General features: G+C 42.4%; 2 protein-coding genes across 13 annotated transcripts in view; one reads left to right on the top strand and one right to left on the bottom strand.

Moving 5' to 3' along the window:
- The window catches only part of Ica1l (islet cell autoantigen 1-like), a 57686-nt gene extending 42990 nt beyond the window's left edge, over nucleotides 1-14696 (top strand). For 8 of the 12 annotated variants that reach the window (XM_030242893.1, XM_011238597.3, NM_001357296.1 and 5 more), the window contains 2 exons: nucleotides 2781-3041; nucleotides 9253-11424. In XM_030242893.1, coding sequence (XP_030098753.1) covers nucleotides 2781-3041; nucleotides 9253-9368 — 377 coding nt within the window. In that variant the 3' untranslated portion in view covers nucleotides 9369-11424. Of the gene's footprint in view, nucleotides 1-2780; nucleotides 3042-9252 lie in introns of all 12 variants that reach the window. The other 4 variants (XM_030242895.1, XM_030242894.1, XM_017312240.2 and 1 more) reach the window with 3 other exon arrangements.
- A 447-nt stretch (nucleotides 14697-15143) lies between these two features.
- Nucleotides 15144-25719, bottom strand: part of Fam117b (family with sequence similarity 117, member B) — a 72343-nt gene continuing 61767 nt past the window's right edge. Inside the window, exons 7-8 of the mRNA NM_001037725.3 lie at nucleotides 25489-25609; nucleotides 15144-19083 (exon numbers count right to left, since the gene is read on the bottom strand). Of these exons, the coding sequence (NP_001032814.1) occupies nucleotides 18765-19083; nucleotides 25489-25609 (440 nt within the window). The 3' untranslated portion in view covers nucleotides 15144-18764. The remainder of the gene's footprint in view (nucleotides 19084-25488; nucleotides 25610-25719) is intronic.

Here is a 25719-nt window from a genome sequence, read left to right as displayed (position 1 = left end):
CCTTGTCTCAATAAGTACTTTCTTTAAAAAGAGGATGTGGTGGCAGCTTTGTCAGAACTTTGGAATCTTTCTCTGACCACACCCTGCTGGTCAGCCCTACTCATTTCCAGCTGATAGCTCTACTGACTTCGGGAATGCTACAGTACAAATATTCCTCAGACCAAACCAATAAAACTTGGGCTCTATTGGAGAAATACTCTCCAAAGTCAGTAAGTTGTTCTGATCCCAGCCAGCCCCCACCCCAACCCTGTTTTCTCAGGCAAAAAATAGCTGGCCATGGTTAAGCCTATACATCCAGCAAAACTGCCTTTTCCTCGAGTTCATATGACAGTCTTCACCTCTGAGAAAACTTTGGGGCTCAGTTCTCTGCACTCATTTGAGGATGATGTTATTTCCTCGGGAACGGTTAGGAATTCTCTCTTGTGTGGTCTGCTGGTCCCCTCTTAAGGAAACTCGTGTCAGAGACTGAGCTGGATCGTGGAGGGGAGGGAGGGGGGAGGAGGGGGCAGGGGCATCAGTGGTCCCCTTGCCTTAGAAGCAGAGCCTTGACTTGAAACTACCACTTTATCTGAGGGCCAAGGACTGGGTCAGTGATGAGGGGCAGAAGCCCAGCTCTACGTCATCTTCAGCAGTCTGAGGAGACAGACCCCTAAATGTTTTAGGGGCCTCAAATCAGGAAAACCCCAGATTTATGGCTTCAGAAAAGAATTCTAGAACTAGCCAGTATAAAGCAGAATGGGAGTCTCCTTTAAAATATTAAGACAGGCACTGGAGAGCTGGCTCAGTGGTTAGGAACACTAGTTGCTCTTCCAGGGAAGCCAGGCTTGATTCCCAGCGCCCGCCCGCTCGCCCGCCCGCCCGCATGTTGACCCACAACCATCTGTAACTCAAGTTCCAGGGAAGCTGATTCCATCTTCAGACCTCCATGGACACTAATTGTGCTCATAGTACATGGACATACATGTGGGCAAAATACACATAAAATAATAATTAAAAAACAAGACAGGGATCAGGAGGGGCTCAGTCAATATAATTGCCCACGCATGTACTTCAGCACAACACCATGTAAAGGCTTGGTGGGAATTGGTGGGATGGCTGGCTCAGCTGCTGGGGCACTGGCCATCCAGTCTGATGGACCTGGTTCATTCCCTAGGAACCACGTGGTGTCAGCAGGGAGCCTGCTCCTTGACGCTTTCCTAAGATCTTCATAAGCATATCCCACACATGCACACACACACCAATAAATAAATACTCGTTAAAAAAAGAAAAAGTTAGCAAGCTGGCAAAGTGGTGCACACCTTTAATCTCAACACTTGGGAGACAGGCAGGTGGACCTCTGTGAGTTTGGTCTACAGAGCAAGTTCTAGGACAGCCTAGAAACACAAGAGAAATCCTGTCTGGAAAAACAAAACTCAAACCAAAACAAAACAAAGCAACAACAAAAAACAAAAGTAAGAGAAAGAAAGAAACTCGTTTTCAACAAGTGGGACTGTAGGGAGGCTCTGCCCTGGGTTGCATTCTAATCTGCAGAGCCTGCAGCTAGTGTTGCACTAGGGTTTTCTGCTTCCTGCTGGTGGGGAGCTCCAACTAAACTCCAGAGTGAGCAGCTCTCTGTCCTCATGGCTCCATAATTCCTTGCCCGTCCTGGGCCACCTCAACTGGGTGGGTCAGTATTCATCCAATGAGCAGGGTCTGGCTGGACAATGGCAACCTCTGCTTGACTCTAGTCATGAAATGTAGCTTTAGGTCCAGGGACAGACTATGTGATGCTGGCCTCCCGAGTCCTGGGAACGTAGCCCCGCCCCAAACCTCAAATGAGACTGAGTGTTCCAGGCTAGAACAGTTACGGAGGAGAGGGCTGTTCTTGGTACATACCTCAGTTCCTCCTGAATTCCGGAGCTTTTAAGTAAATGTTTTTAAGTAAATGCTTTTTTTTTTCCCCATATCTTGAATAGTCTTGGGGCCTTTACTAGCTACACTGGAGATCAGATCCTGTGAGGATTCTGTTACTTTTAAAGATATTCTGCTACTTTTCAGCTATAATTTAAAATTTATCAGTAAAAGAGGCTCTTTTTAGAGAGAGACAGAGACAAAGGGGTATATATATATATATATATATGGAGAGAGAGAGAGAGAGAGAGAGAGAGAGAGAGAGAGAGAGAGAAGAGAAGAGAGAGAGAGAGAGAAAGAGAGATATTTTCTGCCTAGCCCTGGATGTCCTGGAACTCACTCTGTAGACCAGGCTGGCCTCAAACTCACAGAGATCCACCTGCCTCTGTCTCCTGAATGCTGAGATTAAAGACATGGTCACCACTGCCTAGCTTTTGCTTTCTTTTAAATTTATTTTTTACACTGTAATCAGAGCATGCTGATTGATGAACTCATGACATTTTTATGTGCTCGAGTATCAGTTTCTATGATGTCCCGCACACATGTGCCTGTCCATGTTAGTGTATCACCTTGCTCCTTGCACGAGTGTCTTCCCGACCCTGTCTGCTTGTCTGCTCCTTACTGCTTGTGTCTTTTTTCCAGGTCTCTGAGTCTTTGTCTCACATAGGCAGTAGTTTATTAGCACTTCGCATTCATAACTATTTGTTTAGATGCTATATGGCCATTTGACCTAAATCCTGTCTTACTAGAAATAATTATAGACCTGTAATTAATATAGTTGTTGTTTTAAAAATTATTTTAATGCCATAAAGGAAAAAATAGTTTTCCTATGTCCTGCTCTCATTTCCTCAAAAGGAAATAAAACCCTTGCTGTTTCTGTTCTCAACCAGCAGTTGCAAGAGCTCTGCCTAGAGACTCACTAGAAGGAGATGATTTTGAGAAAGAATTCTCATTTCTGAACAGCCTCCTAAGCCCCACTTCTTCAAGTGCTAGTGAGTTTACACAGGAATGCCAGCCCGCGTGTGGGAGCCCCTGCACTGGCCTCACATCCCAGGAGCCTTCAGTAGGACCCGGGTCTCTCACTTCCTCCTCACAGTTCCTTCCTTCACAGCTCTTTGACCTTGGCCTTCACGCTGATGGAGCTTTCAACAGTAAGTGTTGAGAATTTGGATGTGTGTTTTGTGTTTGCTTAAGCAAAGCTATTGTGGCGATTGATACTAGAATCAAGAGAAATAGACTTTAACATTAATACTACTAGATAAGATCTGCAGTCACAACAATCAACTGGAAAAATATTGAATTGATCCATATTAGAGTTGTCAACATGTCTGAAACAAGGGGTGTCTCCTCAATACCTCACCAAACCCATGTGTTTCCCATGGACTGTTCCAGGGTCTGGCTTACAGCATTTGATCCACTGAACCACTCCTGGGTCAGGTGATGCCACCACTGCCCCAAGAAAAGTCTGGTGTATTTTTTTCTTGCAGGTTCAGAATTAGCAAGAGAGGAAGGGGGGAGGGGGAGAGAGAAAGAGGGAGGAAGACAGGAATGGAAGACACTGGAGCAAACGAGAGTGGGGTAGGGTGGGGAGAAGGGTCCAGAGGGTTGTCCTAGAGAAAGGGTCGTTAGCAACCCCACTATCCTGTGTCCAGGGCTGCACGTTGGGAATTTTGTTCCTGTATCTGTTATCAAATGGAGGGCATCTGTTTCCCAACTCCTCTCCACTTAGAACTTCATTTGGCTTCCTGCATGTTGCAAGAGAGTCCAGTAGGTCCTCACCCTCGGCCCTTCCACACTTCTCCAAGTATTTTTCTAACAGATCCTGGTGTCAGTACTCTGCTTATGGGTGGTGAGGGGGTTAAGACAGGGTTTCTCTGTGTAGCCTTGGCTGTCCTGGAACTCACTCTGTAGACCAGGTTGGTCTCAAACTCAGAGCAATCCTCCTGCCTCTGCTTCCCAGGCGCTACCACTCCCAGCCACCATTGCTTCTTGAGCAGGGTTTGTGAGCTCAGACAGGAGTCTAAGTTATGGACTCCTAATCCAACCCATGTGTGAACTTTCTCTGTTGCACATGAATGTGGCTTCCAAGTCCTCCTGGACTCCAGCGCTTTGTTTCCTGTTTTCCTATCTATGGTCATAGTGTAGCTTTACCAACATCTCTGTATCTCATCCCCCAGATACTGTTTTCTCAAAAATTCTCATGGCACGCAGCTTCAGTCAATGTGCTGTGTATTATAGGAAAAAGCCTTTTGTTCATATTGTACTAACGGCACATGTGAAGGCATTAAATAACCATTAAGGATTAGTCCATCATGCCTAGCACAGTATGCCAGGAAAGCTTTGTAACAGATAGGGTAAGGAAGGAAAAACTGTAATCTGACAAGCCAGGAAAACTTGAGCATAGAAATTTGTAGACCATCCTCAATATCCTTAAATGTAAATGGTTTTCACTCTCCAATTAAAAGGTGCAGGCTAGGGAGATAGCTTGGTCAGTTAAGTGCTTACTCTCACACACAGGAGAACCCAGCTTTTTACTCCTCCTTGTTTATCAGTCTTCCACCCCACCCCGCAAGTCTGGGCTTCCCAAAAGAGATCAGAACACTCAGATACCTTGCCAGTACCTTCACAGCACCCAAAGAAATTAAAATGTAAGTCACCTTTCCCCATTACATCAATAATCAGTGATATTCAGGAGAACTTAGGAAAGGAAAGAAGAAACCCAGGCCTCATTCCTGGTAGGGGGCGCTCCTGTCACTGAACTACCCCCAGCTCAGAGGATGTTTAAGTTGGCAAGAATGCAGAGACCTAGGAAGTGATCTTCCATTCCTGTGGCATTACAGGTGTGGGCAGACACTGGCCACGGACACCCAGCTCTTCCTGTGCAAGTCATTGCTGCAGATACTCCATGATATGTTTTTGGCTTTTGGTGACAGGGAACTTCATTTGCCATGACCTCTGAGGCTCGAGTGCCAGCTTTTGCCTTGTAAGGTTAGATAGTCCTCCTGAAGAGAGGAGAGCACATTTGGTTCGCACTGGTCTAAGCAGACTTGGGTTTTCCCCATTAGTCATCAAACTCCTATCCATTTAAATTCATAATTTTATACTTATCAATATACTTAATCATTTTGTGTTCAAATTTCTTGAGTGTTTGTTTGTGGAAGTCTTTGGAAAGACTTCCACATTATTTTTATGATGCTAATACTTGGTAAGCACAATTCCTGCAAACCATACCTTGCTCTGTATTCTGCGTTCTGAACTGCAATACTTTAAATGGTAGACTGGGGCTATGTAGCCCTGCTGGCCCTGAAATCTTGCTTTTCCAGCCTCAACTTCCCGAGAGCCAGGATTATAGATGAGGACACATCTTGATCATTAGTAGTTCTTATATAATTTCTATTTCTATTACTTATTATAGTTGTTGCTGAATTGTAATTTTTCTCCTTTTCCCCCTCTTCCTTCTTTCCTTGTCTTCCCCCTTCCTTCTGTGGTCCTGGGGGTGGAACCTAGGGCCTCCACATGCAGGATACCCTGCTAGCTACACTGTAAGCCTGTATGGTGAGCTTTCTCCTTCTTCCTATGCATTAATACTGCGTTTTGGCTCATGGTTTTAGAGTTTTGGTTTGTGGTCAGTTGGCCACTGCTTCTACACACATGGCCCCATAGAACATCATGGCAGGTACATGGTTACCTCCTAGAATCTGAGAATCAAAAGCAAGCAGAGGCTGGGGTCCCCCATGGCCTCAGCTACAGGTTGTGTGTGCAGTGCTGGCCTGAACATGCTAGGTGAGAGCCCAGCTACTGGGCTACACCCTTGTCCTCAGCCAGCTCTTAAAGGTTCTACCATTTCCTGGTGTGGGATGTTGGAGGACCACACATAGCAGGCGGACTTCTGGCAGATAGTCACAGAAAACAAAGGTACTGCCGGGCATGGTGGTACAGGCCTTTAATCCAGCACTTGGGAGGGAGAGGCAGATGGAACTTTGTGAATTCAAGACCAGCGTGGTCCATATGGTGAGTCACAATCTCAAACAAAACTAACAAGAAGCAAGCAGAGGTCCTGAGAAAGGCTGATGATGTACCTGTAGTCTGAGGCTGATTTACTCTTGTCAGGGAAGGAGGAGCAGGAAAAAGGCAGCGGTCAGCTCTGGCCATGAAGGAATCCGGGAAATTTTGATAACTTAGAAATCATTAAGTATGCCTCTTCATTAACCATTTAAATGCAAATGGAAGCGAGTTCAGGACCAGGATGTAGCTCCAAAATACACTTAGCTAGTATGCACAAGGTGTGGGTCAACCCAGAACACCATGAAAATAATATAAAACGGACAGAAAAGCCAGACACAATGGCACATTCTTTTAAATCCCAGTCGTCAGGATTCAAAGATTGGAGCAGGATGAGCCAGGCCAGCTTGGGTTATACAGTTAGCTGTAGGCCAACCTAAGCTATGTAGCAAGACTATGCTATAGAACAAACCTAGCAACTACTCAGCTCCAACACAGTATATTAAAACCGTAAGAATGCAACATTGTGGCTAAAATGAGAAGAGAATTCCCATGTTCACAAGAATGTGGCTGGAGGAGAGCTGTACTGCTTGTAGAAAACTAAATTACTATTAAAAATTGTTTTTGCAGTTTCTGCTTTAACTGAATGAACATACATGTACTTATCCATAAGCAGTTCCATCCCTAACTAGATAGCTGACAAATTCATCTAGAATACTGCTGCTAAAAGCTCGGATTCCTGGATGTGGGGATGAGGAATGACCAGAATGAAGCCACTTTACCATACATGCTCATCAGGGAGGTGGCAGGCACTGCTGCTGCAATCACAAGCCTTGGCATGATTACCAACAACCTGTTTACATGTTATACTTCAGTGGTAAATTATATGACTGTTACAGAGATAGGAAACAAGAGCCCCTGCATGCAGGCGACTCGCCCAACTTTGCTCATTGGAGGTAGAACACCCAGGACGAAAAGCTATCCTTCCATGGGTATAACTGACATGACCTCAGTTCCCAGAACTAGAGCCAGACCCAAACTCTATGAAGCCCCTGGCTCCACCCTCATGCATGGGGCCTCAGATACTGCTGTGCATTGTGCCTCCTCTGGTCTGTAGCTAGCATTAACCATGACTTGGGTAAAAAGAGGCTTCCTTGACTCTGCTCTGAGTTGGACTGTATTTCTCTGTGCGCTGTGACCCAGCTCATACTCAATTCTTGGATTGTTCTCAGGCCTCTGCCCTGGTTTCTAAACCTCTTGGTCTTCATGGATGTGCTAAGTCTTTTATCAACTTGACAAATTCTAGAGTCATCAGGAAGAAGGAAACCTCACTTGAGAAAATGCCTCCATAAGATTCATCTGTAGGCAGCCTATAAGGCATTTTCTTAGTGATCAATGGGGGAGGACCCAGCCCATTATGAGAGAAGCCATCCCTGCGATTGTGGTCTTGGGTTCTATAAGAAAGCAAGCTGAGCAAGCTAGTAAGCAGCACCCTCCACGGCCTCTGCATTAGCTCCTGCCTCTAGGTTCCTGCTGTTTGGGTTCCTGTCCTGAAGGAAGGTGACTTCCTTCAGTGATAGACTACAATGTGGAAGTGTAAGCCAAATAAACTCTTCCTCCCCAAGTTGCTATTGGTCATGGTGTCTCATTGCAGCAACAGTAATCCTAAGATAATGGATTTCTAGTCTTAGGAAATGACCCACTGTTATTGCCATGTGTAATCAGTTAGTCTTAGTCCTCAGTACAAACATGCATCCCTGAATATGTTACAGTACAGTGTGTAACATATAAAAATGTACATCCTAGGAGGGAAGTGAGAGGGATTGAAATATTAATAATAAAGTAGGTTGAGGAACTAGAGAGGTGGCTCAGTGGTTAAGAGCACTGGCTGCTCTTCCACAAGACAGAGCTCCCAGCAGCCACATGGCAGCTCACAACTGTCTGTAATGGCAGTTTCCAGGGGGTCTGACACCTTCTGGCTTCCACAGGTACCAGGCACACATGTGATGCACAGACATGCATAAACAAAATCAAACAATTTCTTTTTTATAAGTAGGATACTACTGCTTTGTGAACAGAGTGATAGTGCATTTTTAAAAAGAACTTGGGTCTGGCAATGATCTTACCAGCATGTTTTGTGTTTCTTCATTAATCTATTCACTTTACATCCCCATCACAACCCCCCTCGCCCCCCCCCCCCATATACCTTTCCCTTCTCCTCAGAGAAGGGGAAGTTCCCCATGAGTACCAAGGTGCCCTGGCATATCAAGTCTCAGCAGGACTAACTGCTTCTTCTCCCAATGTGGCCAAACAAGGCAGTCCAGGTAGAAGGGGATCCAAATGAAGACCAAGCTGCACATCTGCTACAAATGTGTAGGAGGCCTAGGTCCAGCCTATGTATGCTTTTTGATTGGTGGTTCAGTCTTTGTGAGTCCCGTGGGCCCAGGTTAGTTGACTCTGTAGGTCTTCTTGTGGTGTCCTTGACCCCTCCAGCTCCCTCAATACTTCCCCCCTCTCTTCCACAAGACTTCTTGAGCTCTGCCTAATGTTTGGCTGTGAGTCTCTGCATCTGTTTCCATCAGCTGCTAGATGAAGCCTCTCAGGAGACAGTTGTCTGCAAGCAAAGCAGAGTATAATAAATAGTGTCGGGGCTGATTCTCCTCCATGGCATGGGTCTCAAGTTGGGCCGGTCATTGGTTGGCCATTTCCTCAATCTCTGCTCCATCCTTATCCCTGAGCATCTTGTAGGCAGGGTGAATTTTGAGTGGAAGGTTTTATGGGTGGGTTGATGTCCCATTTCCCAGTGGAAGTCTGGCCTGGGTACAAGAGGTTATCAAAATGTCTTGACCTTTTTTGATGTTGTTTTAAACTACCTTTAGAGGGAGCTCCTCCTTCCACCATGTGTGCCCTGGGGAGCAAACCTGCACTTATCTGCTGAGCCATCTCTAAAGCCCTTGTTAGGAAATGTTTTGACAAGCATTGGGCATGATGGTGCATACCTATAATACAAAATTTAGGAGTGAGGCAGAAGGACCACAAACCTGAAGCCAGCTTGAGCTAACCAGCGAGACCCTGCCTCAAAAGACAAAAGATACAACTGTCAACTATGTACAATGACAGGGTTAGGAGGGTTAGTCCCCTTTATGGCCAATATTTTTGAAGTATTACTTTTATAATAGATTTTAAGCAGCATTTAAGCTTTCTTGGGAGGAACTATATTTGTTTTTTTAACCTGAAAGGGGATATAATAAATCACTGTCAGCCAATTGTATTTTTATTTAAAAGCTTCAAAAATCCTAACAGTAGTATAAAAATATTCTCTCCAAAAACTGAAACTCTTTAATGTCTTTTTCTTAATAGCCCCCAACAATGGTAACCAAGACATGTCAGCCTGGTTCAATCTATTTGCAGACTTGGGTCCGCTCTCAAACCCAGATGCCATTGGACACTCAGATGACGAGCTTCTGAATGCCTGATTGATGTCATGGTGACTGATGTCACAGGTTCAGGGGTCTTGAGGCTCCAACCGTGCAACATTTACCTTTCTGAAGAGAAGTTCCCACTGTGACCTCACACAGAAGCGTGTATCCAAGATAGAAGTCTGCCAGCCAACTCGTCAGATTGGTGGAGCAGACTGTTGTACATGGATAATTTTACAAACTCTTGAGTCTGCAGTACTGAGAAACCAGATTTATGTCGGAATCACAGAAGCATGGTGTGTTTCTTTGGAAGGCTTTATACTTGTTACTTTGCTGTAAGGGGATAAAAACAGGATATAAAGTGGCTCTGGTTTGGGGTTTTTCCTTGGTAGTGTCGGGTGTTTTCTGTTGTGGAGAACAGCACTAGATGTAGAAAGTTTCTCCTCAAGTACAACATGGAACAAGATTAGACAACTGTCTGTTTTACTGAAATCAGAGAAACTTGTTTGCTTTTCTGTATCTGGAAACTAAATGCAATGTTACCTTTCATACGCAATCATGGATACACTTAGTTCCATCATTAAATTTTTATGGGGAAGATAGCAGGATGTAAAATCCATTGTTTGTAGAAACTGGAAAAGGAATCTACAGGCCTGTTTTCACAAACTTCGGCAGCGCAGAACAATGAGGACCAGCACTGGCAGCCTGAGGAGCAACCTTGCCGAAACCTGCAGAAACTTCTATGTGAACGGCAAGACTTCTGAACACCTGTCTTTACTGCGTATTCTAACTCATCACATGCTTAACGCAGAAGGCTGGCAGACATGGAAAATTCCAGACAGTTAAGGAGCATCCTGGGTTCGTCCTTAAGGTCTAACTCTCACGGCGCCTTCTGATTGCTAAGCAAAAGCTACTGGCAGAGGACATAGTTTGGAGGGAAGGCAGTGGCAGTTGGGTGAGCTGGAAATCGGCTCATGGATTGCCGCTCTCTCACTTCCTGTCCTTTCTTGTCCACCCTTTAAGTCAGGGGTGGTTTCCCACGTGTTCGGTCATCCAGGCCATTGTGGCTGATGTCCCACAAGGGACATTTTAATTAAGTTGTTTACTGTGGTTTTTATGGGCTTCTAGTTATTAGCAGGTTGATTCAGATTGAAATTACATGTAATGTCCAAGTCATGGAATATATAGTGAGCTATTTTTAAGGAGTAAACCAGAGTGGGTGAATGCTATCCACTCCACACGCCCAGCAACCTGGCCTAACCCTGTGAACTGCCCCTGCGGTCTCTAGAAAGCCAGTTTCAGGTCACTGGTGCATGGGCTGCAGATTCACTTGAGGGTCAAAAACAAATTCAGACTTGTTCCTGAATATCTTAGCCTTAATGAACTATTATCTCTTCAGAAGCACTTTCTGTCTGTTGAGTTAAAATTTCCAGTACACGGTACTTTCATTGTGTTGCCAAGATTTATCACCAGGATTACTATTACGAGTCACAGTCTAAGGCTAGTGCCAGTGCAACCACTGCCATCAACCTCAAGAAATGATAGCTTAGGTCGTCTGTGCTACTCTTCTTTGTGAGGGTGTTCTTCCAGTGAGTTAGTTCACAGTTGTGAGAATACAGTCAGAGCACTTACCAGAAAGACAGATGCTGGGAAGGCACACATTATCCTAGGAACAACTTTCTCAAAGTGGGTATCTTTTATACTGAGCGGGGAAACACCTATATCCTACTTTATTTTATCCCAGATAGCACTTCACACAAAGTTAGACAAGCTCCAGCAAGCCACCTGTCTTCTTCTCAAGAGATGCAAGAATGGAAGGCTATGCTATCATGTGTAATTTGTATTTTCTGAGATTTTAATTATACAATATAGCTCTAATATCATTAGAAACAAATTGTATTTCAAAAAATTAGATTTCATTATTTACACATCGAAAGGAATTTCCACTTTGAATATTCACTTCACATTACCTATTGTTCTGGATATTTATCTCATCCTTCCTATCTCATAGGTCTAGAAATATACAGAGCTTACAGCATTAAGATGGTAACTTAAGTGTGCTCTTGCTCTCTCTTGAGCATCTATAATAAAGACTACAGATAGCATAAAGCAATGTGTTCTCTAAAGTGTTCAATCTAAATACAACTCTTTTCCTATTTTTGAGATTTACCTCTGGACCACAGTCAAGGAATCTAAGACAAGGTGATGAAAACACCCCAAAGCCTAGCTGGGCTCACTGGGTGAAGTACCTGTGTAAACCTAAGACCTGCCTGTCACCCCAGGAACTGGATGTAGAGATGGGCAAATATTCGGGGCTGGCTAGCCAGTCCAAACAGCTCTAGGCTCAGTGAGAGACACCATCTCAAAAATTGACTGGTGGCTGGCTACTCTTGCAGAACAATCTAAGTTCTATTTACATGTGGCCCCCAGGTCCACATTAGGCAACTCACAACTGCCTCCAATTCTAGCTACAGGGAGATCTGCCACTGAGCTCTGTCTTTGGTATTTAGTCAACACCATATTCTCCACTTAGTGAACTACTGCCCAGAGTAAATACAAAATCAAAAATCAAAAGGTCTGCCTACGAGTAACAGGATTTTAAGTGTTTATTTTTACATTTTGTACATTTAAAACTTCCCACTAGCTAGGTACACCAGTGTGGTCCTTTCCTACTCTCTTCCATGACCTAGAAAAGTTGAAATGCATAGGTAAGAGGTAGGGGTTCACATCCCATTTTGCCTACTTCACATGTGCTTGGGTGCCAGCTCTCAGTCCCTACATGCTTGTCCAGACCTGTGGTACTCTTTTCCATTCAACCTCCCCTCAGGGGACAATGCCTGCACTGGTTCTAGTGAACTTTGCCCTATGGCTTTCCTGTCTCTTCTTGAGAATCACTTTATTGAGTTTCAAAGTAATACCCTCTAAAAAAGGCCAGGTGTGGTAGTACAGACCTTTTATCCCAGCACTTAGGAGGCAGAGGCAAGAAGATCTCTGTGAGTTTAAGGCCAGCCTGCGGTACACAGTATGACCATTTCCCAGACAAGTCAAACGAAAAGAAAAGCCAAAAAACCAAAACAGCTGGAGAGATGACTCAGGTTGAAAGCTACAGTTAACTCCTGTAGATCCCAGGTTCAGTTCTCAGCAACTGCAAGGCTCACAATTGCTCTTGTAAGCAACTCTTACTCATCTAAAACAAAAAATACTCTTTAAAAAAAGGGAGAAAAGAAATTATTCATGCCTTTACCCTGTTAGGCACACCAATACACACCCACACACACACAAAATCCATTCTACTGTCTTCTTATAACACAGCAAGCAGAGATTTTAACCACGCTGAGACTGGGGATGCAGCCAAGAGTCTAGCATGCTCAAGGCGTTAACAAGCACCACTGTTAAGTATCTCAATAAGTAAAGGAAAAGAAATGTGACTGAATTTCAGATTCTCTAAAAGGCAATGTTTCTCATTTCTGTGGACATAGCAAGATTAAAAATAGTCACCAACTTATGTCATAAACTAGTTGGTATCTGTGGTGCCCTTTCTTTGGGCCTCTGAACCAGGCTACCAGGAGCTGTGTCCACAAGGAGAACAAGGCTCAGTGACAGACAATCAGATGATGTATCAACCCTGTTGGTGCAGGGTAGGAATGCAAGGCTGCATGGTCCAGAACCCATTCCGGAGACAAGACACAGAAAAACACACTGACATTTCCCAGATAGGACTTGAATTGGTTACTTATTCCAATTTTGTTATCTGTAAGACAGTTTCTTGTTTCTTGGGAGACCATAAGGAATGTGATGTAACAGATACTGCCTGGCAACTGATCTGGAGTTGGTAAACACGTTCTCAGCTACAAGCTTTGACTACTTTATACCTGAGAAGCCAAAATGAACTTCAGACCATTTCTAAGATGGATTCCTCCCTTTTTAGCTTTCTTACGATTAAACACACTTACCTGACAAAAAATAAAATAAAATAAAATAAAACAAAACAAAACAAAACAAACAAAACCAAAGCAAGGTGTTGACCTGCAGTTCCCTTGTACCACTTAGGTGACAGCAGCTCTAGTTGTACATGTTTGGTTCCAAGTCAATGACCACTAAGCAGCAATGATAGAACTTACCACACAAAATGTGCCAATGCAGGGTTGTTTCCCTGCAGACCACCTGCACCCTTTCTAGCAAGGCTACTTCAGACAGGCTGAGACAAACACTAGTTTTTTTATGTCTCAGCATTCATGACAAATCTTTTACAATATGTTTCAAATCAAACCAACTGTGATCTGAATGAGAATGGCCTGCATTAGGTTCATATACTTAAATGCTTAGTCACCATACAGTAGAACTGTTTGGGAAGGATTAGGAGGTGTGTCACTGGGAGCAGGCTTTAAGGTTTCACAAGGTCATGTGAAGTCCAATGTTCCTCTGTCTGCTGCCTGTAGATCTCTTAGCTACTGCTCCAGCACCATGCCTGTTTGCTTTCTGTTGTGATGATCAGGGACTAAACCCCATTTAAATGCTTTTAGCATCATTAACCCCCCCCCCCACAAATATACATTTAATTTGTATCTAATGCAGTAGTTCTTGCTTAATTTTTATCATAACCCTCAGTAAGAAACAATTTTACACTATACCCTGCTGTGTATCTCTAACAGTTTTGAGATGGTGGACAGCCCCCCCCCCCCCACCGGCCCCGCTAGCATGCACAAAGCCAGAGCTCCATCTGGAGGAAACAAACAAAAAACCACACACAACTAGTCTCCTTGGGAGAAAACTTGTTTTCTATTCTGCCAGGTAGACTTATTTAATTCAAGACTAGACCATGGTTTAAAACCACTGAACCAAAGAGTTACAAAGGCTATTCATTGGTCTAGTAACTTGGGTGTGATAGTATACATTTGTAATCTCAAACACTCAAGAAGCTGAAGCAGGAGGATCTTGAGTTTGAGGCTAGCTTGGGCAATTTAGTAAAGGGCTGTCTCAGAAGAGAAGCAGGTGTGTTAGGTAAGTGTGGCAGGCAAACGGTAGTGTGTGTGGTGTGTGCAAAGACCTGGGTTTGTTTTGTACTTAGCTTGTTTTCCTCCTGCGTCTGCCTCTACAGTGCTGGGACTAAAGGTATGCCTCAATATGGCTGGCAGAATGGGACATTTAGTAAGAGGTCGGTAACAGGTTTATGAGGTGTTAGTATAGAAGCCACACCATTTGGGGGTGGGAACTGAATCCAGTGCTCTTAAAAACTGCGTTCTCTCTCCAGCTTATTTATCTTTTGAAACAATCCTACAACATAACCCAGGCTGACCCTAAATTTGTAATCCTCTTATTCTTTCACGTGCTGGGAATGTGGTATGCCACCATGCCCGGCTCAAAAATAGACTTTAATAATGTTAACAAATGAGAGGATCAAGCTCCTCTCACTTATTAAGCAGGGCTCCTCTTCCTAGGTGGTTACATGATCTTCACAGGGCTGATCTGGCCAGCTCTAGTTCATATAGACTCAACACCCGAGACCAAACAATCTTGCAATAATTTTAAAAACAAAAAAAACCTTCTCCATGTAATACAGAACACTCATTTCCCCAGCTTAATAATCTCTAACAAACAAGGGATTCATGGATTACTTATGAGTGAATCCCTGTCAGTGTGCGTTTGTGTGTCCATGTCTGCTGTGTACTTATAAGGATAGGCTACACTCAGTTCTAAGGCAGTCAGGGGTGGCCAAGAACAGCCTTGTAAGAGAATAAACTATACATAAGCTACACAGGGCTAGAAATGCCTAAAAATAAGTGAACTGTGAGTTTGCAGTGACATTCATAAAAACACACAGAGAAAGAAAGACTCAAGAACAACAGACTTTATTTGAACATAGGAAGTTCTATTCCCTGTGACAAAGCAGTAAGTGCTCAGGTTCAGGGACACAGTCCACAACAATACTTATCATCACTGGAAATGCTGTTTTTGGGGGAGAATTTTGTTGTAACTTTAAAAAATTGCATTAAAAAATTTACATCAACAGAGACAAAGATGCACTGTTTAAAAAACATAAATTATATATCTCCAACAGGACTGTATAAACAAAGTACTGTTCAGAGCCACTCTGCAGGGTCACTAATGAAGGCAGAGCAACCAGAAACCTTAAAGTGCAGGGCTATGCATCTTGGCTTTATTTAGCAAATCCAGCATTTCCATTGGTCCAGTTTGACACCCCCCACACCAGCATTAAGGAGTGAATCTCAACTTTACAAATTTAGTAATGGCAAGTTTACTTTAGTTTCCTAAAAGAAAACCTCAGGATCTCAGTTCAATCCCAGACAGAGAAAGCTCTCCATGGGGCCACTGTGTTTAGACCTTCTCCTAGGAAAAGCTAACTGTTTCTTTAATCAAAACATTAAAAAATAAAAATAAAAAGCAGCCTTTCTCTGTTGCCAGATACACTCCAATTAGCAACAGTATCTATAGAGAGGCAGATTTGGTTATGGTCCTAGGTCTAAGTAAGAAACACTGTAAACAAAATGAAGGATCTGGTATAGGAAAAAAAATTGACATTCATACCATATTTAACCAAAGAAAGCAAAACTACTAGTTTTTTAAACACAACTGCCCATAAACCAGTGATAAGTAACAGACTTACCGTGTCAGAAGCAATAATCACTGCAGGGAGGAAACTGCTTGAGGGTCAAGTATAACTAAGATGGGCCAGGAACCAGGGAACAGCACCCTTAGCCAAAAAATACATGCCACCCACTTTTACTGCAATGGAACAAAATTTTTTTAATTAAAGTTTTAAATTAGGAGCTGGGGAAATAAGCCAGCGACACAGCACTTGCTCAGCATGCATGAGGCCCTGGGTTTGATCCCCAGCACTGGAAAAAAACTGTATTTGCATTGAAACTACTCTACCGCTGTACAGTTTCTACAGAATAACCTAATTATGGAGTGTGGCTTGTCAATGTAATCATGCCCACTCTACTAAGAGTAGACCCACTTTTAAAACCAAGCCCCTGGGAATTAAGAGTTAAATAAAACAGCTAGGTGGATCTACGGTTAATATATGTTAAGACTGCAATAAAGCTCATATGCTTAAAAATTAGCCCTTTGGCCCAGGCAGTTTTCTTTTTGGACATAGACCTTTTTTGTTTTTCTTTAGATCTCAGGAATGTTTGGTCACCTTATAATTCATTTATTTGCAAATTCACAATCTTCTTCCAACCAAACCTCAAACTAAAGTTCTACTTCTAGGAGCAGATGCTGACCTGAAACCTGTCCCTCTCTGTTACTTCAAGGATAGATGTAAAGGCAGAGGTGTCAATCTGCCAAACAAGTATAACAGAAAAGGGAAAAATCTATTACAGAGTAAACTCTATTTGTAAATCGAGAGATGAGATGGTATAAGATAAAGGAAAAAGAACATCAATTAACAGCATTCAAGTGGGGAAAACCCACAGAATTAAAAAGAAGACAAGCATGGTGTGGTGGCACATGCCCTTAATCCCAGCACTTGGGAGGGGCATCTGAGTGCCAGGCCAGCCTGGTCTACATAATAAAAGCCATCTCAAAAACAAACAAAACAAGAACCCTTGCTTTTAAATGTCTCCTTCTCCCTTCAGATCAACTCAACAGACTGCCAGCTGCCTTTCTTCTGTACTTCTGATATTGGTAAAATGGTAAAGTCAAAAGGCCTGACAAGGCGAAAAATCAAGGTACAAAAAAACCCTAAACTGAGAAACAAAACCCAACCACCAACCAAAAAGCCTACACTCCAAAACCCGAGGCTTTTACTGACTAAGGAGCTATGCTTTACTAGTTCCCAGGAAGTTAAGATTTGGGTAAAAAAAAGTACCAAAATGTATCAGTTTTTCCAACCAAAAACTGATGGATTTTACTTAGATGTCTGAATTTATCCAATTAACCTAAATATCCTTCCTTAAAATTAAGCAGAGCCCATTTTAAACTGTCTAGGCATTCTAAGGTGACAAACAGCTTGCCAAGATGTACTGCTACCTCTTGGTTTCTCATGATGGAATGACTGGACCAGTGGATGGAATTCGCCTTCAAAATTGTGGCCCTCTCATGCAGGGTTTGCCATCTACCTGTTGTACACAGCAGCATAAGTTAGAATATATTAAAACAATGTTTACCAACACTGATGGAATTCATTTCTAAAGAGCAGCTCCTTAATTTTATTATCACACACCTAGAAATTAAATACTGTCATGTGATACTGGCAATGGTTATCAGATGAGCTCGAATCCAAAACTGTATAGACGTTCCAAAGGTACCTGTTTTCTAAGCTCTAATCCTCTTCTCTTTCCCCCAGTGTGTGGAATGTTGGAGAAGAAACTAGCAAAATCTGTAAGTAGCAAATCACAGCGCCAACACATGAAGAAAAAGTCAGTTCTCAAGATTCTGCAGCTCCCGATTGCTACTCAAAGGATCACACTCCTGGCAAACTACTAACCCTGACCAAATCCACAAGACAACACCACCACGGAAGCAGAGGGGGGATCCATGCACAGCCTTTTCAGGGTCTCTTGGGGCTATATGATACAGTGATGATCAAAGTCAGACTGACAGCGGCGAGGAAGGGCAATCACGGGACACACAGCTCACAGAAGACCAGAGAGCTCCATACTCCTAGCTAACAATCCACACTTGAGAGTTTCTTTTGGCTCACTGACTGTTAAAGCAACCTGTCTTCACACTGACTGACCACACGATGAAGTGTGAACAGGAATAGTGCAGAAAACAGCAGTTTACAAATACTTCACTCAAATCACAAACTGTTGACATCAAAAAAACATAAATCACATAATGTACAAATATTGCTTTTTATCTTTTTATATATACTTGGTTCAATGCATTACCTATCAATTCTTACTTGGGAGAAGAACAGTCATGAGATTGACATTGCTGGGGAAATGTCAACAATCCCTTTGGTCCCAAAGCTGAAAACAGCCGAGAAAAGCAATATCTAGAAAAAGGAAACAAGAAACAGAGGCCACCAAAGGATCATTGGAACATCTTGTTTGTTACTTTCAGAAAATGTGACATTGGTATTATAAAATAGTCGTTTTCATATAAAAGATGATTTTCTTGCAGCATCGATCACATCTCCCTTCAGAAATCATGTTTGCAGGGATCCGGTTTTGTATTTTGTTTTTAAACAAGTCTAATTTGAAACAAATGAAAATGTGATTTTTGTTCCTCCAAAAGTAAAGAAGAGACCTTTCAGGTTTCAGCTAGTGCTTCAAGGCCAAGCAGGTGAAGCACGTCTGTGGCCTTCATGCGCAGGGCAGAACACTCAGAGGACCACTAGTTCTTCCAGGAGCCTTGCTGTCACACCTCACTGGAAAGCCAAAGCACTTCACAGCCAACCGGGAGGACAGGATACCACATGATACCACAGTCACGTGATCTGCAGGGTTCTTAGCTCCCAGCACCCATTGCTTGAGCTGAGCCCTATCCTTCAGCTTCCTCAATGGGTTCTGGTGGTGCATGGAGGGAGGCGGATGGCAGGACTGTACTGGTTCCTCGAGATACCCGCTCTTGCTCTGTGTTTGTAGACAGGGAGGCCATAGAGATGGGCTGGAGCAAAGTGGTGGTCATGCCAGTGGTGACGGTCAGGCTGTGACCAGAGCCCTTGAGAGTAAGATCTGGTGTAGGGAGAAGTGGTTTGAGGATACTCACGAGGCAGAAAGCAGAGCCACTTTTAGGAATGAAATTCACCTTGTTTTTGTCAGGACAGTAAAAGGCTGGAATCTCATGAAGTTGTTTTGGCCTGCATACAAAACAGACAACCCACTCTTGTTAAGTCACTCAATACTGGAAATAAACTTATCATTAGAGAAAATAAGTCAATAAAAGATATATAAGGACAACTGAATCTGTCAGAAATGCCAACCTCAAAGGACCTAAATATTACCAGATATCTGACTCAGTGTTGTCAGGCACTCCCTTCGAGGGCCCTGTCACTAAGCAGAGGTCAGGCTGACACCACTTCATTTAATAGGATCTAAGATAGCCAATAGGAATATGGATATCCTAAAGCAAAAGAAAATCCACATGCATAGAGACAAATATGTTTCCAACATGATTTTTTATGAAGGGAGAAGACAAAACAATGGACTATATAAATCGTCTGGTTCTGTTTTTGCTAAATTCCACCCTACAGGACTATGCCCTGATAAGCAAAGGCTTTCTTTTCATGTATTCTTTACTTGTTTGTTTTGGGTTTTGTTTTCTTTTTTTGCTATGTTTTGTTTTGTTCAAGAAAGGTTCTTACTATTCAGCCGTGGCTGTCCTGAGCTTGCTATGTACACCAGGCTGACTTTGAACTCACGGAGATCCACTGCCTCTGCCTCTACAGCACCCAGCTTAAACTAAAACATGCACTTCCACATCCAGTTTTATCTAGTATAAGTAAAAATTTCTACATCAATTATAGAGATTTTCAGAGAAATGAAAGGTAAATGTGAAAGCAAAATAATGGAAAGCTTGTTGGGTTGCTTTAGTTTTTCTGTGATGGAGGGAATGGAACCTGAGCAGACTTTGGCCAGCTCCAGTGTATTGAGCATGGTTTGGCAGGCCTTGCCTTTCTAGCCCATTTTCCACCGTTGAGAGTATATTCCTAAAGCTAGCCACCCAGGTCTTTCCCTTATTTGGCCACTTCCTCCTCCTGAAGCTGACTATCAAGGTGCAGCAAGCAAAAGCCTCCTTTGGCTCACTTAATTAATATGCTCAATTAAAAAGAAATTTCTCATCCTACTTTGGGGTTTCCCTTGAACTTGTGTAAACTGCTGTCCCCTCTCTCTCCAGAGACAGTCCTTTTCCTCTAGGACAACCACCCCTTCTCCCTCTTGTTCCCTTCCTCTCTCCCTCGTCCTCTATCTTCTGTCTCTTATTCTCTACTCTCTGTCTTCTCTGGGGCAAACTAAAATTGCTGAGAACTTGGTCTTGGGGTCCTGAGCTGATTCTGTTCCTTATAGAACCCACCCAGGAATTTTAACCACCAAGTTGTAATTTAGTCTTCAAAGTTTTTTCCAAAGCAAACTTCTTCCCTGTTGCCAAAACCTTCCAAAACTATCCCAAAACATTTTTGTTCTTAGTGGTATTCCATGAAAATTTAAAAATTACAAATAACATAGTAATGTCACAAAATTAAAATAAAATCAAGGTGAGAAGACAACTTCGATGAAAAAAAAAAAAAACCCTGTTATCAGATGATAAAAATATTGTTTTCCTCTGCAAGATGGATATAGGTGATTGTTGCCAAGCTTGGAAGTTGAGTTCAACTCCTAGAATCCAAATGACAGAGGAGAGCCAACTTCCCTAGCTGTCCTCTGGTCTCCACACACACTGTGGCACACTCACCCATGCACCTGCATGTTTGCACACTGTGTATATAGAATCAATCATTGGTCATTCACATCTCTCCCAAAGACAACTGAGTTCAGTAAAGATGTCAGTGTGCCAAGCTGCAGGAGATTCTAAGAACAAAGTTCAATCTCTCTACGAGCAGACACGACACTAAAGAGTTCTTGGGAGGGGAGGCTCTACAGACAAACCCATTTCAATATAATCAGTTTCCTTTATAATCTGATATGATTTATGGGTTTAAAATGTTACTTAGACAAGGGAACCCATATCTTGACTGAAAGACTGTACCTAGCACAGGTGACCTGCAGGAGAGTCTGACAAACATGGTAAATTAAGGTTTGTAAAGGTTTAGATGCAACATGGGGGAGAGCTAACCTGTGATAGAGCCAAGAATCTGAAAAAAGGAAGGTCTCCTCAAACCTGTGAGCCAGCTTTAAAGAAGTAAATAACAGACTTGGTGACGGGGCTCCAACAATGTGTGTGTTCCTAACGATGCTGGGTTCAGACTCCACTGGCACTGAACACCCCAAAGACTGCAGTACAGGCAAAGAACAGAGGAAAACAGCGTTTATTTAAATCAATGGGAAGAACAGGTCAAGTACTGGCAGTATCTCTCACAAATGTTTCTGGGTGTTTTATGAAAAGAATCATACTCAATTTTTTCTAGACTCTCACTTATAAGAAAGTCAATGTTAACCTCTCTATAATAAAATAATGTTTAAATCTGAAGACAGGTTTATTAGAGATGTTAAGTTTTTATACCTCCATCTAAATAAAGACTTTTTTTTAACCTTGAACTTCTGATCTTTCTGCTCCCACTGAGTACTGGGATTACAGACGTGGCTTACCATGCCTGTCTTGCGGGGTACTGAGACTTACACCCAGGGCTTCCTTCACACTTGGCAAGCATCCTACTAAGCTATATCCCTATCACAAAGGACTAGGTTTGTCATTAATTTATTTGCCTGATGTCACCTTATTTAAAATTATTTGACAAGGCTAGGGATATTTGTGCTGTGTCTGGTTTAAAAGAAATAAATGGCTTAAGATATATGGCTCCCAGAATGAAGCTTGCATTTCCACACTACAAAAAGTAAAAAAAAAAAGAAGAAGAAGAAGAAGGGGACTTGAAAGGGGAGGGGCAGTGCTGAGGAGCATTTTTTAAATGACAGAAATGTAAAAGCCATCATGGAAATGGTAATCAAAAATACACTGAGATTCTATTTGACTCTAGTCAGAATGCTCATTCTCAAGAAAACAAACAATGCTGACCAAGAGACTAGACCCTGCATGACTACAGAGGAATGGTGAGGAAGTAAATTAATGTAGCCATAATCGATTAGTGTGGAGGTTACTACTACATGGCCTTGTGTACTGCTTCTGGGTACATACATTACTGTCTAGGCATGATCTGAACAAAGATGACACCAGCAAGCATGCTTAAGTGCACGGGGAGACCATAAGACGTCTAGGCAACTAAGGATGCTCAGAGCAGGAAAAATCATCTTCTACAGGGAAGAGCTCACAGACTGGTTATCCGACATCAAATGGTCAGCCTTGAAAGCATACATATAGACAGGTATACATTCACTGAGCAGGTTGTATTCAGGAATATATAAATTAAAGGAGAGATATATGGGAGTATTTGGAGGAAGGGAAGGGAAGGGGGAAAATGATATATTATCTCAAAAGTAAAATAAAAAAATTTTTAAAAAGAACTCATGAAAATTCAGAAGCTAAAGATCCTTCCAGAGTATCCTTCAAGAATCTCATATATCACTCTGAATTATCAGAAGACACTGAGAGAACAATTGTTGGTACTTTTACAATAAGAATGACCAAGCAAGCAAAAAAAAAAAAAAAAAAAACCACGTAACTGTTTGAACTGACCTTATTTCTTTGACCGATATTGATCACCCTACCCCCAAGAATACAGTGTGATGGGCATAACTGACACAGAGTCCTGAGTGATCTCTCCAACTTAACAGAGGACATGACAGACACTAACCCATATATCAAATATTAAAAATCCTCTTTAAAGAGAAACACAACCATCTGTATGCACTTAAACATAACTGTCAATAAATAAAATAAGAGGTCAACTCAAAAATGGTGCATTTAGGGGCTGGAGAGATGGCTCAGAGGTCAAAAAACTGCTCTTCCAGAGGTACTGAGTTCAATTCCCAGAAACCACATGGTGGCCTACAACAATCTGTAATGGGATCTGATGCCCTCTTCTGGTGTGTCTGAAGACAGCGATAGTATATTCACATACACTAGATAGATAGATAGATAGATAGATAGACAGACAGACAGACAAACAGAGATCAATCTTTAAAAAAAAAAAAAAAAAGATGCCACATTTAGCCCAATTGAGTTTTTACAATGACCCCACTTTAAAAGAAAAGGTCTGTGATGGTCTGAGTAAGAATGGTTCCCCAGGCTCATATATTTGAATATGTAGTCATCAAAGACTGGAACTCTGACAGGATTACAAGGAATTAGGAGTTGTGGCCTGTTGGGACAGACACTGGGGGTGGGGGCTTTGATATTTCAAAACCCCATACCCAGTTCAGTGTTTCTCTCTGTCTCTCTCTTGGTCTGTAGATCAGGATGTAGCTCTCAGCTACTGTTCTAGGTCTGTGTGGGCCACCATACTCTACACTACAATGATAATGGACTAAACATCTGGAACTGTAAGCCAGCCCCTCATTTAATGCTTTAGGTCATGGTGTCTCTTTACAGCAATGTAACAGTAACCAAGACAAGGTCTAAGCCAGTATTTTTCAAGTTGAGCATAAAATCATCTAAGGAACTTGGTAAAGATTTATAACTCATCCTATCTCCATACACTGATTCATTAGACCTGGGGTCGGTAGAAGCTACAATTTTGGTAAATTCCCAGGTGACTATGATGCAGAGGCCAATAACAAATCTGGAAAAGCTCTGGTCCTCAGCAGCCATCAGTTAAATTCATAGTTGACATGGTAAAAACAAAACAAACAAAAAAAAACCTCTACAACAAATTGCTAAAACGGGTTCCAATTGTTATATAGAAATAGACAGGTACCAACTGCCTGTGTTTTCTAGTGTAGAAGCTACACCCATTCAGAGACCACATGCTTTGTGCAGCAGGGTTACTCAGAACTTAAATCATCAACAGGAGGGTCTGTTGGACAGAAACCAAAGGAAGCATGTTTCAGCTCACTCCAAGATGTTCATGAAAAGATAAAGACAAACTAAATGAAATGGAAGATGGACTATATTTCAGGTTTCACAGTAAGAAAAACAACAACAACAAATGCATGGTGTGTGGTGGTGTACACCTTTAACTCCAGCATTGGGAGAGGCAGAGGCAGATGGATTTCTGTGAGTTCAAAGCCAGCAGGAGCTACACAGTGAGACCAGGTCTCAAAGAAAGAGGTGGTGGCGGGGGGGGGGGGGGGTGTAGGGTAGGGGATGGGAAGCAAAAAGGGGCCAGAGGCAAAGCTCAGTGGTAGACGGCTTGCCAGACATACTCAAGACCTGGGCTTGATCCCCAGTGCAACAAAAACATCAAGAGTCGGGGTTGGGGGTGGAAGGGAGGTTCTTAGACTTGCTATCTAAGGTTAAGGTCTAAATACTATCATCATATTCCAATGTTCATCACTACTTTGCACGCCCTCATATATACTTATAATCCTGAAGCCATCACTTACAAAACAAGGAGACACTGTTAATGAAAACCCTACATTCTTTCTAAGCAAAATTTGAGCTTTAAATCAGACACAAGAAACTGGAAATAAGGAGTAAAATAACAAGAGTTGCTAGTTTAAAATTCTGCTGGTTGGGGGCTGAGTGGCTAAGCCATTATGAAGAATGGCTGTTATTACCTACCAATACCCATGTGCTGGCTCACAACTTTCTGAAACTCCAGCCCCACAGGATCCACTCTTTTCCCTCTGGCCTCTATGGGCACCTGACACCCAAGTGGTGAAGAAATAACACTCATATACATAAAAAATAATTAATAAAAATAAGAAAAATTCTGCTTCTAGGAATTGGAAGAACAGCCCGTAGGTAGAGTGTTTATGTAGCATGTGTGAAGGAAGTCCTGGGGTCAATTCCCTTGGTACCACACAGACTAAATCTACCACTTCTTAAATTATCTTCTCAAAGTAGTATGGCTGAGCCTAAAGTATACTGGAATTTTTGAAATATGAAATCACTGGAGACCAAAAAAAGAGAACAAAACCTGAGGATTATCAGGTCTCTGAAAAAAGAACCACTCTGGGTAAATATGTACTTCACCTTAAGTAAACAGATGCTGCATCTCCTTTGTAAACCTGGCTGACTTCAGATGCGACAACAGCCATAGAATATGCTCTAGGAGGCTAGGCAGATGGCTTAACCAAGCTAGCAACCTGAGCTCGCCCTCAGGACCCACATGGTCAGAGAGAACTTCCACTCCTACAAATTATCCTTTGATCTCCGACAATACATATGCGAGCGCTCTCTCTCTCTCTCTCTCTCTCTCTCTCTCTCTCTCTCTCTCTCTCTCACACACACACACACACACACACACACACATTTTTTAATTGGGACAGCTGAAGAAATGAGAATAATTGGATGTTAGTGGACATTAAGTATCATTCTGGAGTAAGATAATAATACATAGTTTGTTGGAATTCCAGGGCTATTTTCAGCAAACACTGGAAAAACTAATAATTGTGAATTTCAGTGGGAGATACGCAAGTAATCACTGCACTACCCTTTCAAGTTATTTGAAAATTCTAATGTAAAAAGTGTGTTTATGTGGGGTACTTACGAGCATTCCTCAAAGACTTTGACCCTTTCACAGCCCTCTGGAGGTTCCCTTTTAAACATGTAACTGTTATTAGGTTTTGGTGAGGTTGCATATTTTGGCAAAGGAGAATTGTTTCCATTCTCTGTAAGAAATGACATCAAAACACTATTATAAAATGCATCAAAACACTATAATCAATATTCTTGAACTTCTGCAGAGAAGTACTCAAAGACAGGCAGCGTGCTTTCTTCA

Source organism: Mus musculus, chromosome 1 (genome assembly GCF_000001635.26).
Source record: "Mus musculus strain C57BL/6J chromosome 1, GRCm38.p6 C57BL/6J".
Taxonomy (NCBI): domain Eukaryota; kingdom Metazoa; phylum Chordata; class Mammalia; order Rodentia; family Muridae; genus Mus; species Mus musculus.
The sequence above is the reverse complement of the archived record's forward strand: the minus strand, read 5'-3'. Positions and strand labels throughout refer to the sequence as shown.